Below are 17,735 nucleotides of genomic sequence, written 5' to 3'. Positions count from 1 at the left end.
CAACAGTAGGCACTGAGTTAGTGATTTGTCCATGCAGTGGTGGTTAAGGAGAAGGTGAGTATGTTGGCCAAATGCATTCTAACTAGATAGAACTACCAGTGTCTGAGCCTCTTGAGGACTCTATCATATAAATTGAGTTGTTTTTTTAATTTTTTTAGCTTTTCCCACTGACTAGTGACGGTTGCTTCAGAGCTGTGCCAGCTACCATGTACCCGTCTGCTTTTCAGATCTCTGAATTTTGTTGTTACTGTCTGTGTTGGGAAACATTTCTCCACGAGTCTCTCACACATGTGCACATCTGGAGAGCGGGGCATTGATTGTTTTTGCATTGGATTATCTTTTCAAGGATATTTAATCCAAGGATGTTCACTTTTCACATTGGATTGTTACCATAATGGCCTCCAACTTTGGGATTGCATCTTTAAAACTCCTTTATTTTGATTTTTGTGGGGTTTCAAAAGAGAAAAAGATGAATGTATTCAATCCATCATGTAAACTGGGATCCTATTTTGAATGGGTTCCCCTTTGCCCCACACCTAGTCACCAAGTCCTATCAATTCTATATTCTATCTTTCCTTCAGGTGTCTTGAATCTTATAGTTACTATTCTTTCACAGGTAGGCCCTGGAGGCAGAGGTCCTGCTACTGACTAGCTGTGTAACCTTGGAAAAGTAACTTAGGCTCTTGAATTAGCAGGTTACTCACCTGTAAAATGGAGATAATAACAATTCCTACCTTACAGGATTTTCATGAAGATTAAATGAGATGTGGCTCTAAAGCTGTGGTTCCAGCTGATACTGTGGCTGTTCTAAACACGGCTCTTCTTATTTCCTGCTTAGACTCCTCCATCTAAAGATTCACCAACTAGTCTTTACACTCCCTGTTTCTTCCTGCTTCTAACACATGGATGTGATGTCCTTCTTATTTAAAACCATTGCCTTTGGGATAAAGTCTATAAGTCAAGTTCATTTATAATCCATTATTAAGATTAAGTCTCACATCCGTTTAATTCCTCTGGGTGTTCTGCCAATGTGCTCTTCTCTTCAAACACATACACACATAAGTGTGTTTTAAATTACAACCACATGGGATGCCTAGGTGGCTCAGTCGGTTAAGCTCAGGTCGTGATCTCATGGTTCATGAGTTCGAGCCCCACGTTGGGTTCTGTGCTGGCAGCTCAGAGCCTGGAGCCTGCTTCAGGTTCTGTGTCTCCCTGTCTCTCTCTGCCCCTCCCCTGCTCATGCTCTGTCTCTGTCTCTCAAAAATAAATAAACATTAAAAAAATAATAAAAAAATAAATTAAAACCACATAAGCAAGCTCATCTTTGCTGCAACCTGGCATAGTTTTCATGCATTTGGGCCATGAAAATTCTACTTTTTCTGCCCAGAATGACCTTCCTCAGTCTTCAACTTATGCTTAAGATCCAGTTCTAAAATTATTTCATGTGGTGGATCATTATAATAATGACCTCCAAAGAGTCATGTCTCCTTATGTCAATGTGGCATTCTACTCCTACACCAGAAGGTAGAGTTGGTTTCCCCATCCTCCTCAATCTAGGCTGGTCTTGTGATGTGCTTTGAAGAACAGATAGTGTGTATTTGACATTGCATAAGTTCTGGAAATTATACCTTAAGAAACCTTGCAGTTTTCTCCCTTGGAACTCTGAGACCATCAGGCTGTGAAGAAGCCCAGTCTAACTTACTGGGGGAGGGATACAAGGTGATATGGAAGAGAACTGAAGTGCCATCTAAGAGTAAGCACCACTACCAAACAAATGAGTAAGGCCATCGTAGACCTCTAGTCTCAATTGAACCATCAGATGACTAGGGCTTCATGGGTGAGAACAGCAGAAGAACCACCTGGATTGCCAATTCAAACAATCCTGATCATGAGAAATAGAAAAATCATTATGACTTGTGATGGTTGGTTATGTAGCAATAAAAACTGATATACATCCTTTGGGGCACCTGGGTGGCTCAGTTGGTTAAGCGTCCAACTTCGGCTCAGGTCATGATCTCACGGTTCATGGGTTCAAGCCCCGTGTAGGGCTCTGCACTGACAGCTCAGAGCCTGGAGCCTGCTTTGGATTCTGTGTCTCCCTCTGTCTCTGCCCCTCCCCTGCTTGTGCTCAATCTCTCTCTCTCAAGAATAAACATTGAAAAAAATGACATACATCCTTAGAGAAATGTTCTAGACTTACCCAAGGAAAACTCACAATTCTTTCCTCTGGGCTTTGTTCATTTTGCTATTAGAATACATAGCTCATATAATTATTGGTCTACCTGTGTCTGTTTCTTTCATTAGATTAACAGCTTTCGAAAAGCGGAGATCAGGTTTTCATTTATTTTTACACGTCCTGTGACTACTCTAGTGCCTGGTACATAGCAATAATGGACATTAATTACCCAGGTCATGTATGCATCATTTCCTGAAATGCTTTTCCTTGCCCTCTGGAGCTCATGGTCAATCCTAAATAAAATTTTTCATATCCTCATCCTTTTCAGTTAATTTTCCTTTCATCTTTTTCTTCCTCAGTGGGCTCTGGTTCCCTGTGGCTCTCTGAGGTGGTGGCTATTTTCTCTCCCATGCTCTACACACCATGGCATTTGAAGGCAGGTAAGTGACCCTCTAGCTTCTCATGTCTTCTTTCCCCACCTCTTCTCCAAAAAAAACGTTTAGCTTTGACTCTCATGACATCAGATTAAATCATCTATTCCTCTTGTTGTGAAGTCACCTACTGATGCCTAGGCCTCTGTCTCTTATTCCGTGAAGATTTTAACCACAGACTCACAATCACTGCCTCTAACTATCCCCCAGTCATGATTTCAATACCCACATAGCCCAGTTTCCCCAAATCATGGCCCCTTGGTTCCTTGACCTCCTCTCTTCTAGTATCTTGCCCTCTATTCTATCTCAGTCACTTATTCCCATAATCCCAATTTCAAACATTCTGCTAGGGATGTCTGGGTGGCTCAGTTGGTTAAGCTTCCAACTTTGGCTCAGGTCATGATCTCACGTGAGTTTGAGCCCTGCGTCGGGCTCTGTGCTGACAGCTCGGAGCCCGGAGCCTGCTCCAAATTCTGTGTTTCCCTCTCTCTCTGCCCCTCCCCACTCCCTCCCTCTCCCTCTCTTTCTCTCTCTCTCTCTCAAAAATAAATAATAAACATAAAAAAAAATCTAAAAAACCTAGAAGAATGCCCTTTTAAAAAAATTCGGCTATCCAAACACCATCCCCTACATTTCCAGCTCTCTTACTTTGGCCTCCAACTCCAAAACTCCTTTCCACTAGACCTACAGTTTATGGTCATGACTACTCTCCACTATTCCTCACCCATCTCATGTTTCACTTCCATCCTTGCTCAGTTAAAATTTAATGGTCAATCATTTCAGTTACTCTCTTGCCTTTCCCTTGATTTATCATACTCTTCATACTTGCAAGAGCCTTAATTAAGTCCACCTTTCTACCTGATACACGTCCAAACCCAGAGAGCTAAATGTGGCTGGAGAAATTGCCTCTCTTTAAGTTCATAAATATTAATAATCTCAAGAGGGTCCTTAATGCTACCTCACAGTCAAAACTCTATTTCCTTAGTCCAGTCAATCTCTTTAGACCCCTAGACGACTATTGCATGGCTTCTGATCTCTTCTCAAACCTAATATCTCTACCTTCTTTCCTTTTCATGTTACTAAGAAAATAGAAGCAGTGAAAAGAAAACTACTACAAGCTCCCCCCTCCCGCCATCATGCTTATTTGTACCTCTGTGCATCTACTGCACCTCCATTTGTCTTCCTATGAATGAATTGTACATGTTTTTAGCTAGAGCTCCCCAATTGCCTTGCATTACATTCAATCTCTTACCTGCTCAATGATATCACTTCTTGAAATTTTCCTCCATCTCCTGCACCATTTTTCTCCCCCTATTGAGTCATTGCCATTAATCATACAAGCATACTGTCACTTTCATATTATTTAAAAACCTACGTGTCCTGACTTCATTCACCCGTCTAGATCCTCCTGCATTTCTTCCTTTTAAGGAGAACTCCTTCAAAGATTAATTATACTCACTACCTCAAATATTTCTCCTCCCATTCTGACTTGAACCCACTCCAATGAGGCTTTTTGCCATTCTCCCCTGCCAAATGCTTCATGGAATATGCACTTATCAAGGTCAGCAGTTGAATTCAATTGTCGCTAAATTCGATGGTTGATTCTCAGTCCTTATCTTACATGACTATCAGCAGCTTTTGGCATATTCTTTCCTGAAGCACTTTCTAGAAAATCTGGCTTCCAAGAGACCATGTCCTCCTGATGTTCCTCTTTGTCTCCAGCTGCTCCTTTTCACTTTCTTTTGCTGATTTCTTCGTCTCTCCATAACCCTCATATGTTAGAATATCCCAAGTTGTAGGACTTGGACTGTTTTCTGTTTACATTCAATCCCTTGGTGTGAGGTCATTAATCCCATGGCTTTAAATATCACTTATATTCTACTGACTTATGTGCCCAGTTCAGGCTCTCCGTTAAAATCTAGATCCACACACCCAAGTGCCTACTTGTCATCTCCAGTTGAATGTCTAGTAGGTCCCTAAAACTTAGCATGTCTAAAATGGACCTTTTAATTTCTTACACTTCAGCTAAACAAAGAAACAAACCCCTTTCCCCACTCACAGTCTTCCTCGTCGAAATTAATGCCAACTCCATTTTTCCAGTTGCTTGAAACCAAAAGTGCAGAGTCATCATTGATTCCTTTCTTTCTCTCATATCCTACATCCAATCTTTCCCCAAATACTGTTTATTCTGCCGTCAAACTTGAATTGGAATCTGATCACTTCACACGTCTCCCATGCTGATAGCCTAGTCTGACTACCACTTTTGCCACAGTCTCCTGACTCCCTAGGGTATGCAGAATGCAATATAATGATCTTGTGTCAGAACATGACAGCTCATGTTTAAAGTTCTCCAGTGGCCTTATAGTGACCAAGAGGTTGCATGATCATGGTCACCATTATCACTTTGACTTCATCCCTATTGCCCTTTCATTTTTTCACTCTACTCTGGGTCCCTTTTCTTAGTTCCTCTGTATGCAAGAACACACTTGCGTTAGAGACTTAGCACTTGCTTTCTGGAATGCTCTTTCCCTCAATATCCACATGACTCAATCCTTCATCTCCCCTCCATCTTTACCCAAATGTTACCTTCTCAGGGAATTCTTCTTTGGCCACCTGTTTCAGAGTTGTGACTCTATCATCCACCTTTCATACTTTATTTTTCTCTTTGACCTTTATCATTACCTAAAATTCTACGAGTTTTTCTTATTTATTTTGTTGTCTCCTCCACTAGAATCTAAAATTCCATGAGAACAGAAATTTTTAGCTGTTTCATTTATTTCTGAATTCCCACTGGCCAGCAATATTTAGAATAGCAAACACCCAAGAAATATGTGTGGAATGAATGACCAAGTATTTTGGAGAAAGAACCAGATGGAAATTCAGGAAATAAAAAAATAAAATAATTGAAAGTGAACACCTAAAATCTAGATTAAAGAGAAAAACATTTTTCAGAGAACACTACAATATCAACAAAAGAAATATACTCCATGATTCATCTTAGGAATCTAACATAAATTTGATACCCAAAGCAGCAAGAAGGGTAAGTGAGAAAAGCAAAAAACACATCGTCCCGTGAAAATTGATTAAAAATCCTAAACAACATTTTATCAAACAAAATCCAGAAGTGTATGAAAAAATAATATATCATAGCCAATATTATAATTCCATTTAGAAAAATTTCAAAATTAGAGCATACTAACAATACAATCAACCTTCATTATCCAGATCTATTTGGCACCTGAGTTTAAATAGTGACAGTCTGAATAATGAGTTAGGATACTTATGCGTGCCTCAGTTGAGTATATTTATTTTTTAAGGTAACATACACATATTGACTCTGTGTGTGTGTGTATGCTGTTCTATGAATTTTGACCTATGTATAGATTAATGTCACCACCACCACCACAATCAGGATACAGGATAGTTCCACTGTAACCTTATAAAATTCCTTTGTGTGATCCCTTTATAATCATACGCTTCCCCAGTTCTCAATCCTTGTCAACCACTGATCTATCTGTTCTCTGTCACTGTAGTTTTGGAATTTTTTAGAATGTCATGTAAATGGAATCCTACAGGATGTAATCTTTTGAGACTGGCTTCTTCCCCTCAGAAAAATAACTTTGAGGTTTATCTAAGTTGGTGCGTGTATCAACAGTTCACTCCTTTCTATTGATGAATGTGGGTGTGCCACAGTTTGTTTCTTTCTTCACCCACCGAAGGACATTTGGGTTGTGTCTGGGCTTTGGAGATCACAAATAAAGTTATTATAAATACTTAATGAGTTTTCGTCTGAGTGCACGTTTTTGTTTCTCTTGTATAAATACCAAGGAGTGGGATTGCTGGGTCATAAGGTAAGCATTTGTTTAGTATTATAAGAAATGTCCAGAGTTTTTACCTTCCCACCAGCAATGTGTGAGCATTCCAGTTGCTCCATAGCCTCACCAGCCCTTGGTGTTGTCAGGATTTTTTATCTTAATTATTTTATAAGTATGTAGTAAAAACTGAAGCCTTCTGGCTCCCCAAATTTGGAAAGCGAATAACTAGATTTTGATGATGAGAGAACTCTCTAAAATTTTATCTTAATTTATTTGGTTGTTTGTTTAGATACGATACAAGCCTATGTGGTGAAATTATGAAGAAAGGCAACAAACTGATCAGGGTAAGAGTAGATAGAGGTTACCTACTGTGGGAAGGGAGGCAGATGTCATCCATTAGGCCCATAAGGGGCCTAAGATACTGGTGATGTGTTAGTTAGGAAGCAGGCTGGTAGACACATGTGGCCTATTTTAGTATTATACTTGAAACTATACCCATGTGCTTGATATACTTCATAATTAATTTTTGAAGAAATGTCCAAGCATACAAAACACACCAAATCCCCAAAGTAATGCAGAAAAAAATATTCTAAAACCACTTCTTCCAAGAGTTCAAATACAGTCAGTTGAAAAACTTAAAAATAAAAGCATTTGGTAGAATTTGAACATAAGACTTTCTTAAAGCTTATTTAAATCTAAAATCATTTCTTTAATACGCCTGTGCTTGTGTACATCTCGTAGGCTAAATTGCTGATGGGCTATTCGGGTCAGTAATGAGCTTCTTTCCAGAAGCCTCAACCTATACACGGAAGGGTGGTCATGGCAAAACCATCCTTAATCATTGGCAAAGAGCAGCTTCTTCTGGAAACCATGACCACAACTCGACTTTGTCTAAGAAGCACATTGAATGTATCATCTTTACTATTCACAAATCTTTAGACACACCCCAGGTCACAATCAGCACTATACAACTCTTCAGTGGTCTTTTCCTATTGCCACCAACACCTTGTAAGGAGAAAGTTTACCTGTAACGACACTGGGAATTTTGGAGAGAAAGCTCTTGACTGTTCTGATGGGCACACCCCCTGTCTTGTCATCTTGCATCTTTGTGATGATGTCTTCAATCTGAAAGAGAATAAGGAAGTGTCATTTTCCTCCATAAAGCAATGATAAATGATACCTTTATTAACAGCCATAATGAACATGTATGAACATGAATGCCAACGATAGACATAAAAAAACAGCCTCCACCTAGGCAGTCAATAAACATAGTAGCAGGATCTGCAATAAACCAAGCACTGGGGATGGGATGAGGCCATGAGGTTATATACAAGAACATAAAACGTGGTCTATAAGAACAGACTCTGAGATCAAGAAGGTAAGGAGGGAGAAATATTAGGATTCCTAATGAGATCCGCCATGTAATTCAATATGTCTGCAATGATTCCTCCTCTTTCCCAAATTGGGTTTATACATAACCTGGACAATATGAACCATCTGGTCTTTGGGACCAGTGCAGGAGCCAGCCAGAGTCACACAGGAGAAAAGATAAAGACATGGAAAGTTCTGATTCAGAGAAGTCAGAGGACAGGTTTCAGTGGTTGTTTGTGGTGGTGTGAGGGTGGTCACCTTAAGCCAGGACTAAAGTGGAACAAAAGACAGAATCCTTTCCTTTTGGACCAAATAAGTCACATTGTCAAAAGAAAGACCACGGTGGGCTGTGGCTTGAAGTCAGTTAGATTTTATTAATAAAACAAGTTGCTATGTACATATATTGAAAACAGAACAGAGAGAGGAGACGGACTATTAAGGATTTAGGTGCCTAAATTGGGAAACCGATTTGTAGCTAAGAATTTACAAGTCAGATGTAATTTCCTGGGCAGAAAGCTTCAGAACAGGATACAGAACAATCTGTGCCAAGGACATAGATCTTATTGTTTGAGGAGGTGGGGTTAGGGAGCGACTGGAATAGGGGAGAAGAGGAGGTTTAGTTTTATTACACATCTTATTTCCCTAAGCAAAAGAATATCTGTGAGACGGATTCTCGGAGTGCTTCTATCAAAGATGCATAAAATTTTAAGTCTAGAGATTTAAAACTATAGCCCATCTAGTCTAACATACTGGCAATTGCAGGTTGAGGTTGACTTTCTCAAAGTCATATGGCAACTTGTTTGATAGACATAAATAACTTGCTAAAAATAAATAATGAGGTTAGGATACAGAATAACTTGATAATAATATATAATAGCTAAAATATATTAAGAATTTATTATGTGCCAGGTGTTATTCTAAGTATCATACAATATTATCCTATTTAATGTTTATGATTACTTAATAATATCTAGATTCCACTGTTATCCTCATTTTTCAGATAAAAAGATCTAGTGAGGTGTATCAACCAGGGTAGACCAGATTAAGTTATTGTAACAAATAACCGTCAAATTCCCAATGGCTCAGTCCAGCCATGTTTATTTCTCTCTCATGGCTCAAGTCTATCACAGGTCACCAGGGGGACTCTGCCTATTGTAGTTACTAGGCTGATGGAATGGCTACCATCTTGAATGTTGCTCGTCATTGTGCTAAAGGGACAAGAGAGAATTCTGGAGAATCTGGTATTGGTTATTAAATGCTATAGCCAAGAAGTTACATATGACACCTTTGCTCAGAATTCTTTGACCAGATCTAGTTACACAGCACCACCCACCCACAAAGAAGCCAGGGTTCCAGTCTTCTTGGTGCCAAGAGGGGAGGGGAACTGACCATCTATGAACAGTGTCAGTGACCGCCACAGAAGTTAAGCAACCTTGCCAAGGCCACACAGCTACCCATTTGTGGATCTGAGTTTAAATGTAGCCACAGACCTTAGATCTCAGGCTTCTTACCCCTGGGCTGCTCTGCCACCCAATAAGATTCCCATAAAAGCAGCCGAGCAGGGAGACCATTTTCCTTTGGATATTTTGGGTTTTCCTGAGAAGTACTGATAATGAGAAAGAATCTTAAGTTCCTGGCCCTTTAGGGAGTGGATGTATATATCATGCTAAAAATAAAGGTAAGTCTCTGAAGACCTATTAAATGACAGGAAAAGAAAAAATTTTCATCCACATTCCTGGTAATAGTTTCAGCTAGTGCCCTGCCTTGCTGTCCCTAAACTCAACCCAATGATTCAGAGTAGTCTGAATATTCCTTACTGATAGCCAAGGAGAGTTATTCCTAGGAAAAATGGTCATGTTTTCAAGGTAATCTATGCTTTTGATCTAGTGTGCTATCTGAAGCCAGAAGTATCAGTTACACTGATGCTTTTAATAAAATGGACTCAAAATCATTGGGAATTGGAGGGAAGCCAATATTTCAATCAGTTAGATACCTGACTTGTCATTAGATGATAACAATTTCCAGTCTCTGCTGATGTGGGCTGGATTTAAAGACTGGCTATGCAGAGGAAGCCTCCATGATTCATTAGTCATTGCACCACACCACTGAATCTTAAAAGGATGTATTTATTAAAGAAGACTTCTCTTTTCAGGTGGGCTCACTATGTGCCAAGAGGTATATTCTTTATCAGAGGTTACAGCTAGGTCAAAAGGATAACCCCCTTAAGTGACCAGAAAGGGAATTACATTGCAGCAATAGTTTACAACACCAGATGGGTGAAAGAATGTTCATTGGTCCCCCGTTCTTGAATCCTCCATAGTATGAATATATACCCAAGTCCTTGCCCTGGCCTCATCATGATGAGCAGGGAGTCTGCCCCTTGACTTTTAGGCTTGGGCCATGTGACTTGCCTGGCAAATGGGAGGATATTGAACATGATGTGAGCAGAGGCTTCCAATGCACCTCCATGGTCATGCTCAGCCTCTTCTCTTGCCCTCCTATATCAGATAGCTGCTGTTCCAAGGAGGGTGAGACACATCTGGAGCAGAAGGGACCCAACACATAGCTAGACAGGTCAAACCTCAGTTGACCTGCACACCCATGAGCTTATTGTTGTATGTCCCTGAGTTTGGGTGGTTTGCTATGCAGAAGAATTATGGCTCTAGCTTACCGATACAACAGGGCTCTAAAATAAATGCACCTATCAAAAATTGCTGAAGCCACACAAATGCTTAATAATAAGAATCAATGAGTCCTGGAGGTCGGGTATCCTAAAATCCAATGCTTTTTAAGAATCTAAAAATTCCAATTACATCACCTACCATTTTCTTAAAAATTCTTAGGGCCTTATACTCCTCTGTAGCCCATTCTGTTGTTCTGTAGCCCATTCTGTTGTGTCAGGAAAATCTGTGATAGCTGAGGTTGGTTCCAGAGCACGGTCCATTGCAACATCAGCTAATAATACTGCTTTTGAATATATATACATATACATATGTATATGTGTATATATATATGTGTGTGTGTGTATATATATATATATATATATATATATATATATATTTTTTTTTTTTTTTTTTTTGGTCATGGTTTCTGGTAAAATGCTAAGAGTACAGACCTACCAAAAAATCAAAAGTGGGCTCCAGGAGCTTATATAAATTATAATAGCACACATTTTCAGAACACCTGAAGAACACCTACATATGATCAACACTGTCCTCGGTATTATTTTGAATAGATTAACTAATGTATTTCTCAGTCCTGAAAGTTACTTAGTAAATATGTTGAAATTAAGGCTTAGAGAGGTTAAGTGATTTACCCAAGGACAGCTAGTAAGTGGCAAAGCCCAAATCTTTGTCCAAGTCTTCCTGACCCTAATGCCCAAGCTCGATCAAATCCAAGATTCATCTTATTTTCAGTGTCTGCTGACAGGGCTCCTGAGTTACAAGGCACTTAATACTGTTTGCATTGAAGGGGAAGTTCAGCCCAGCCCTAAGGGGGTGGAGAAGGAAACAGAGAAATCGATCCAGATAATCAGATTATCAACCATCTCAGGATTTATTTCCGTCCAATGACTGCTGATGCTTTGCTGCTCGGTGTTTTCTCTCTTTGTCCCGGAGTCTTGGCACGATTTATCCTCTACTGGTAGATCACAGCTCCTGGGCTGGGAATGGGGAGATGGGAAGGTATATACTTATATTTCCTTGACTATTCAGTCCCATCTAACTTTTGGCACTTTTTGTTCCTGGAAAAGGACAACATCGATTCGCTGACATCCTTTAACATGAAGCTCTGTGTCATTAGGGAGAATGTTCCCCTGTGGCAATCAATAAGAGGTTGGCTCATATTTGACAGCAAGTGATGCAAAAAACCTACTTGGCAAGCTCAGCGGGTTCTGCATGGATAAGTCACAATGACCAGGACGCCCTTCTGCAAAGGCGCTCAAAACTCAGCACTGGCATGCAGGTAGAACATTCTTCCAAAGAGCAGAGAAAATGGAAACCATTACACCACAGGGTGGGTTTCCTCTGAACTGAGGAATGTCATGGGACAGGAATGTTATAATTCACGGAAATAGCTGTGGGGTGTAAGAGAGGAGTGAGGAGAAGCAAAATCATCTCTTCACAAACGGAGGTCCCAGAAGGACAGTGGGAAGAACATTGGTCTGAGGCCCGTGACAAGTGCTAGCCTTAGCCTCACTGATTTGCTGTGTTGGCCCTGGACAAGTGATTTAACCTCTCTCGACTTTACTGCCCTCATCTACAGTGATAGGCCTGGTTGCTAAACTGAGACTTCTAGTCCCAGAACACAAGAGACTTCTCTGACTTGACCAATGCAAAACAGTGTCTGCAAAAAAAGGACAGGACAGGCAATCAGGCCTCTGGCTTCCCATTCTCCACGCGGCCCATCTGCCAGGCCGCCCCATGCAGAATGCTTCTCGGTGCTGAGGTGCAAAGTAGGGTGCTGAGCGGGACTGGGGAGTTTTGATGTTTTCAGAAATCATTTTGGACAAACGGCATCAGAAGCCAGATACAGACATGATCCAAAGAGGCCCCGATGCTGCTCCTTATTGATCAGTTCCATGCCTGCCCATCTCTGCTTATATAGATGGCGCTCCTGACAGAAATGACCAGAGGACAGTATTACTTTTGTTTGTGTAAATTAATGATCTAGTGAACGAATTTATTTAGCTCCTCCAATTTTTCCTCGGTGGAAAATTAAAAATCTTCGAGAATAGGCAAACTATGTTGCCATTTAAAAAACAAAAACAAAAAACAAACAAACAAACAAAATACACAACAACTTTAACACAGAAAGTACGCCTCAGGCATGAGGTCTTTTCTACTGAAGCATTTCATCTTGACTTTGCCATCAATTGCCTGTTTCTAGCTACTAAAGCCTGTTACTTCGGCTCCTGCATTTCATTAAAGATGCCTTCTGTTCTGGTGTCCGGGAATAATGTGAAAATGACTCTTTGGACACATCTTATCAGCCCAGAGGCAGGAATCAGAGCTGGCAAATGATAATCATATTTCTTAATCCAAAATGTGTATGCTTCACTGAGCATGCTCTGTCCCATATGTGTTCCATAAGATCAGGCTAGGTCTCATTTTTATTTTTTTAATTTTTTTTTTAACGTTTATTTATTTTTGAGACAGAGAGAGACAGAGCATGAACAGGGGAGGTGCAGAGAGAGGGAGACACAGAATCCGAAGCAGGCTGCAGGCTCTGAGCTGTCAGCACAGAGCCCGACGCGGGGCTCGTACTCACGGACCGCGAGATCATGACCTGAGCCGAAGTTGGCCGCTTAACCGACTGAGCCACCCAGGTGCCCCTGGGTGTTTTTAAAAACATAGCACACTGCTATTCTCTACTTAAATGTACTCAGCTTCCCTTACTGGTTTAGTGGACATTTATTGAGCACGTACAAAGTGCCAGGTAGTTTTAGTTTCTACGGTTACAAAAGTGGGTAAAAGACAGTCTGTTCCCTTCCATAAGGGACTAATACATTTCAGAAAGACTCAGGCCTCGAGACTCAAAGTTACGGTTGTGACAGCAGAACCAAGTGTGGGCTCCCAACAAGCTTCACACGGAAACACTAAGGAATAGTATTTTCAGAGGTCTTCAAAAGGGGACCTCCCCTCCCTTTTTTGCTATCCTGTTCAAAGGACTGTGATTTCAGTGGCAGGAGGGGAGGCTGGAGATTCCTTGTGTTAGCTACAACAATGATTGAAATACCTGTTAGTCTGTTTTCAGTTCAACTGACTTTTGAATCACTGTATCAGTCTAAAATGCTTTTGCTAGAAAGCAAAAACAAAAAACAAAAAAAATCCAACCTCTAAACACAGGGGATTATTTTTCCTACATAACAAGCAATGCGTACGTGGCAGGCATGCAGTTCTATGTGAATGTCCATCTTGGCCTTTCCCTTGTGGTTGCCAGAGAGCTGCCCTTGCTCAAGGCATCACTTCCACGTTGCAGAATAAGAAGAAAGGCGGGAAGAAGGGTGGGGGTGTTGGTACGGCTGTACTTGTTCCTTTTATCCAATAAGCATATACTTTCCCAGAAGATGTCAACAGATCTCTGCTCTAGTCTCACTGGCCAGAGCAGGGTCTCATGGCTACATGTGGTTGCAAAGGGCGCTGGGCAGAAGGTAGTTTATCTAGCCTCTATATCACATGGAGGCGTGGGAAGAGGGGAATGAAAATGTGGCTGACTTTGTCTGGCAGAAAGTTCCTGTATTAAAGAACATTAATTAAGGATGGTTGGGCAGGCCTGGATTTCTCCCTGATCTGTTCTCCAGGCCGCAGCCCGTGATACTCGTGAAGGAAAACTTCATCATTTAACTCCCCTACTTAGAATCTGTCTATGGTTTCTAGTGATTACTCTGTTATAGGCTCTTATAGGATCCTCTGTCTTTTGTCTATATTGGTTATCACTTTAACTTGCACTTGCATTTTCCGTTACACTTTCTCATCATTTAATCCTAATAGTAGGTGCTCAGTAAATATATATTGAAAGAATAATTGAATGAATGAATGAATGACATGAGTGCTATATTCTCTTTTTAGTTGAAGAATAATGGGCGTACAATGTTCTACAGTTTTAGGTGTGCAACACAGTAATTCAATATGTATATACATTACAAAATGGTCACCACAGTAGGGTCTAGGTACTATTTGTCACCACACCAAGTTGTTACAATATTATTGACTATATTCCCTATGCTGTACATTACATCCCCTCATCTTATTTATTTTATAACTAGAAGACTGTACCTCTTAATCCCCTTTGCCTATTTCCCACCATCCCCCCCCCCACCTCTCTCCCCTTCGGCAGCCACCAGTTTGTTCTCTATATCTCTAAGTTTGTTTCCATTTGTCTTGCTGGTTCTTTCGGTCTGTTTTACACATATCAGTGAAGTCATATGGTATTTGTCTTTCTCTGTCTTATTTCATTTGGCACAATACCCTCAAGGTCTACCCATGTTGTTGCAGATGGCAAGATTTCATTCTGTTTTTATGGCTGAGTAATATTCCATCATATATATATATATATATATATATATATATATATATATATATATATATATAAAACATTCTTCTTGGGGTGCCTGGGTGACTCAGTTGGTTAAGTGTCTGACTCTTGATTCTGGCTCAGGTCTCGATCTCACGTTTTGTGAGATTCAGCCCTGCGCTGGGCTCTATGCTGACAGTGCGAAGGCTGCTTCAGATTCTCTCTCTCCCTCTCTCTCTCCCTGCCCCTCCCTTGTTCTCTCTCTCTCTCACACACACACACATACACACACTAAATAAATAAATAAATCTTTATCCATTCACTTATCTGTTTTTAGAATTAAAAAAATTTTTTTTAATATTTGTTTTTTACTTATATTTGAGAGAGAGAGAGAGAGAGAGGGAGAGAGAGAGAGAGAGAGAGAGAGAGAGAGAGATGGAGCGTGAGCAGGGGAGGGGCAGAGAGAGAGACAGAATCCGAAGCAGGCTCCAGGCTCCGAGTTGCAAGCTGTTAGCACACAGCCCGAGGCGGGGCTCGAATCCATGAGCACTGAGATCATGACCTGAGCTGAAGTCGAATGCTCAACTGACTGAGCCGCCCAGGAGCCACTATCCGTTCACTTACTGATGGACATTGAAATTCCTTCCATATCATGAGTGCTATATTCTTAAAGAACTTTATTTTGGATTCCAGCATCAAATGCGATGCTTGATATATTAGCATATATATTAATAATATATTATTAATATGTATTAATTATAATTATATTATAAAATTATATAATAATTATTAATATGTATTAATATATCATTAATATATTTGTATATTACATGTGACATATTAATACATATTATGCATATTATATAATATACCTATATATGATATATGATATATATATGATCAAATATAATATATATTCAAATATATTCATTACGTATATGTGTGTATATATGAATATATATATACATATATATTAGGGTTTAGGGGTGGTATATCTATCTTCACTTTAAAGCAAACTTGGTATTTACATTTTTAAAGATCATTCTGCTTTGGAAATGGATTAAATGAACAGAAATCTCAAGATTCCGTGAACCTCAGCAACAGTGTTCAAGGAATTGCTTCATAGGCACCCAAGGACCAGTTGAGCTTGGAGAAGTTCCCCAATGTACTGTGCCCGACGTTACCCAGGGGCAATGCCAGGGTAGAAGGATAGGCAGTGTTACTTGTTTAGCCTCCTGGAGGCTTATTTTTATGGCTTTAAGCATTACTATATGCAGTGCTTCATAAATTACTTCTATGGAAAGCATTTTCCCCCATTTAATTGAAGAGAAAAATGGAAAAGGATGACATTCTAGGTCAGTGAACAAATGGGTTGATGACATTTTAGGGGAAATGACTTTCCCCTGAGCTTGGCTGGAAGAGCTTCTAAAGCTTTAGAAGGCATAGTGTCTCTTGTAAAAGAATCTATTGTTTGCTTGGAAATACGAGTGGAGCAGGTCGTCCGGGTGAGCCATGGAATAAGGAATCTCCAACTGCAGAACACCAGCTACAGTACAAATGAGGAAAATGGACCCTGATCAATGAAACATTCTAGCAATGTGAGAGGACCTAACATCTCTATTATAATCTTGTCAAATTGCCCTAATTTGTGTGCCATCTGCTTCTTATTTTCCTCCCTTTATAGAGAAACACACTGATACTTAGGGACAGCAAATTGTCCAAGGCCAAATGGGGCTGTTGAATAATGAGATCACTGGTACTGAACTCAGGCAGTCTTGCTTCTGAGCTGGCTCTCCGGATCACCACGCCAGCTGTCAGGGCAGCTCCCAAGCAGACCCCGGTTCACCTACGGCTTTAGCAGAGCAGAAGGTGCAGAGGATGGGACCACATCCTATGCTTAAAAGTTTAGTACATAGTGTGGAAGGCAGAAAAAACTGATCCCCTCAAAAGGTATCTACATCCTGATTGGTGGAACCTGTGAATACGTTACCTTACATGGCAAAAGAGACCCTGGAGATGTGATTAAAGTTAAGGACCTTGAGATGCAGTGGTTATCCTGGGTTATGCAGGTGGGCTCAGTCTAATCACATGAGTTCTTGAAAGATGAGGACCCTTCCCAGCTATCGTCACTTAGAGACGTAACCATAGAATAAAAGGTCAGAGAGATGAGACTCTGTTGGCTTTAAAGATGAAAGGAGGGACTACAAGCCAAGGAAAGTGAACTTCAGATGTTGGAAAAAGCAAGGAAACAGATTGTCTGCTAGAGCCTTCAAAAGGTATATAGTCCAGCCAAAGCCTTGATTTTAGCCCAGGGACACCCATTCTAGACTTCTGATGACCAGAACTGTATGATCATAAATTTATCTGTGTTAAGCCATTGAGGTAATCTGTTACAGCAACAAGAGAAAACTAATACACACAGTGACCCCCTTGCTTATGAATCAATGTTTGGAAAATCAGTATTCTGCATTGTTTCCAAAACATATCAGTATTTTCTCCTCCCGGGGAGGAAGTAGATGGGATTTCCTCACATTCCACTGCTCTCCGTCCCTTTTTTGACAGTCAGACCAGTGGTCAAGCAGCAATTGTGATGGTCTGCTTGGGGGAAGATGTCAGGGTTGAGGACGGTGAAAACATCTGTCCATAACCTGAAGTAATTGCTTCCGTGACATTTTAAACGCTTCAGTTTCTGGTCTACCAGGGACCAATTAGATGGGTGGCTCAGAGGTTACTTCCAAGGGTTTCTTAAATGGGTCACAGTAGCCCATTAATTAATGCCAACATCACGTTCTACACATGGAAAAATAAATACGATTTTTATGTCCCATCTCAGATTTGATCTTATCACGTTCTTCAGCCTGGCCCACCAAAGGGAACTAGCCCACAAGGAACACCACGTGGCCACACAGCCCAAATAATTAGGTAAGC

General features: G+C 40.4%; 1 protein-coding gene across 10 annotated transcripts in view; it reads right to left on the bottom strand.

Annotated features, from left to right (window-relative positions):
- The window catches only part of RGS6 (regulator of G protein signaling 6), a 560,843-nt gene that overhangs the window by 169,833 nt on the left and 373,275 nt on the right, over window positions 1-17,735 (bottom strand). For all 10 annotated transcript variants that reach the window (XM_027066078.2, XM_015071694.3, XM_027066077.2 and 7 more), the window contains one exon: window positions 7,448-7,547. In XM_027066078.2, coding sequence (XP_026921879.1) covers window positions 7,448-7,547 — 100 coding nt within the window. The remainder of the gene's footprint in view (window positions 1-7,447; window positions 7,548-17,735) is intronic.

This window comes from Acinonyx jubatus, chromosome B3, assembly GCF_027475565.1.
Source record: "Acinonyx jubatus isolate Ajub_Pintada_27869175 chromosome B3, VMU_Ajub_asm_v1.0, whole genome shotgun sequence".
In the NCBI taxonomy this organism is placed as follows: Eukaryota; Metazoa; Chordata; class Mammalia; order Carnivora; family Felidae; genus Acinonyx; species Acinonyx jubatus.
The sequence above is the reverse complement of the archived record's forward strand: the minus strand, read 5'-3'. Positions and strand labels throughout refer to the sequence as shown.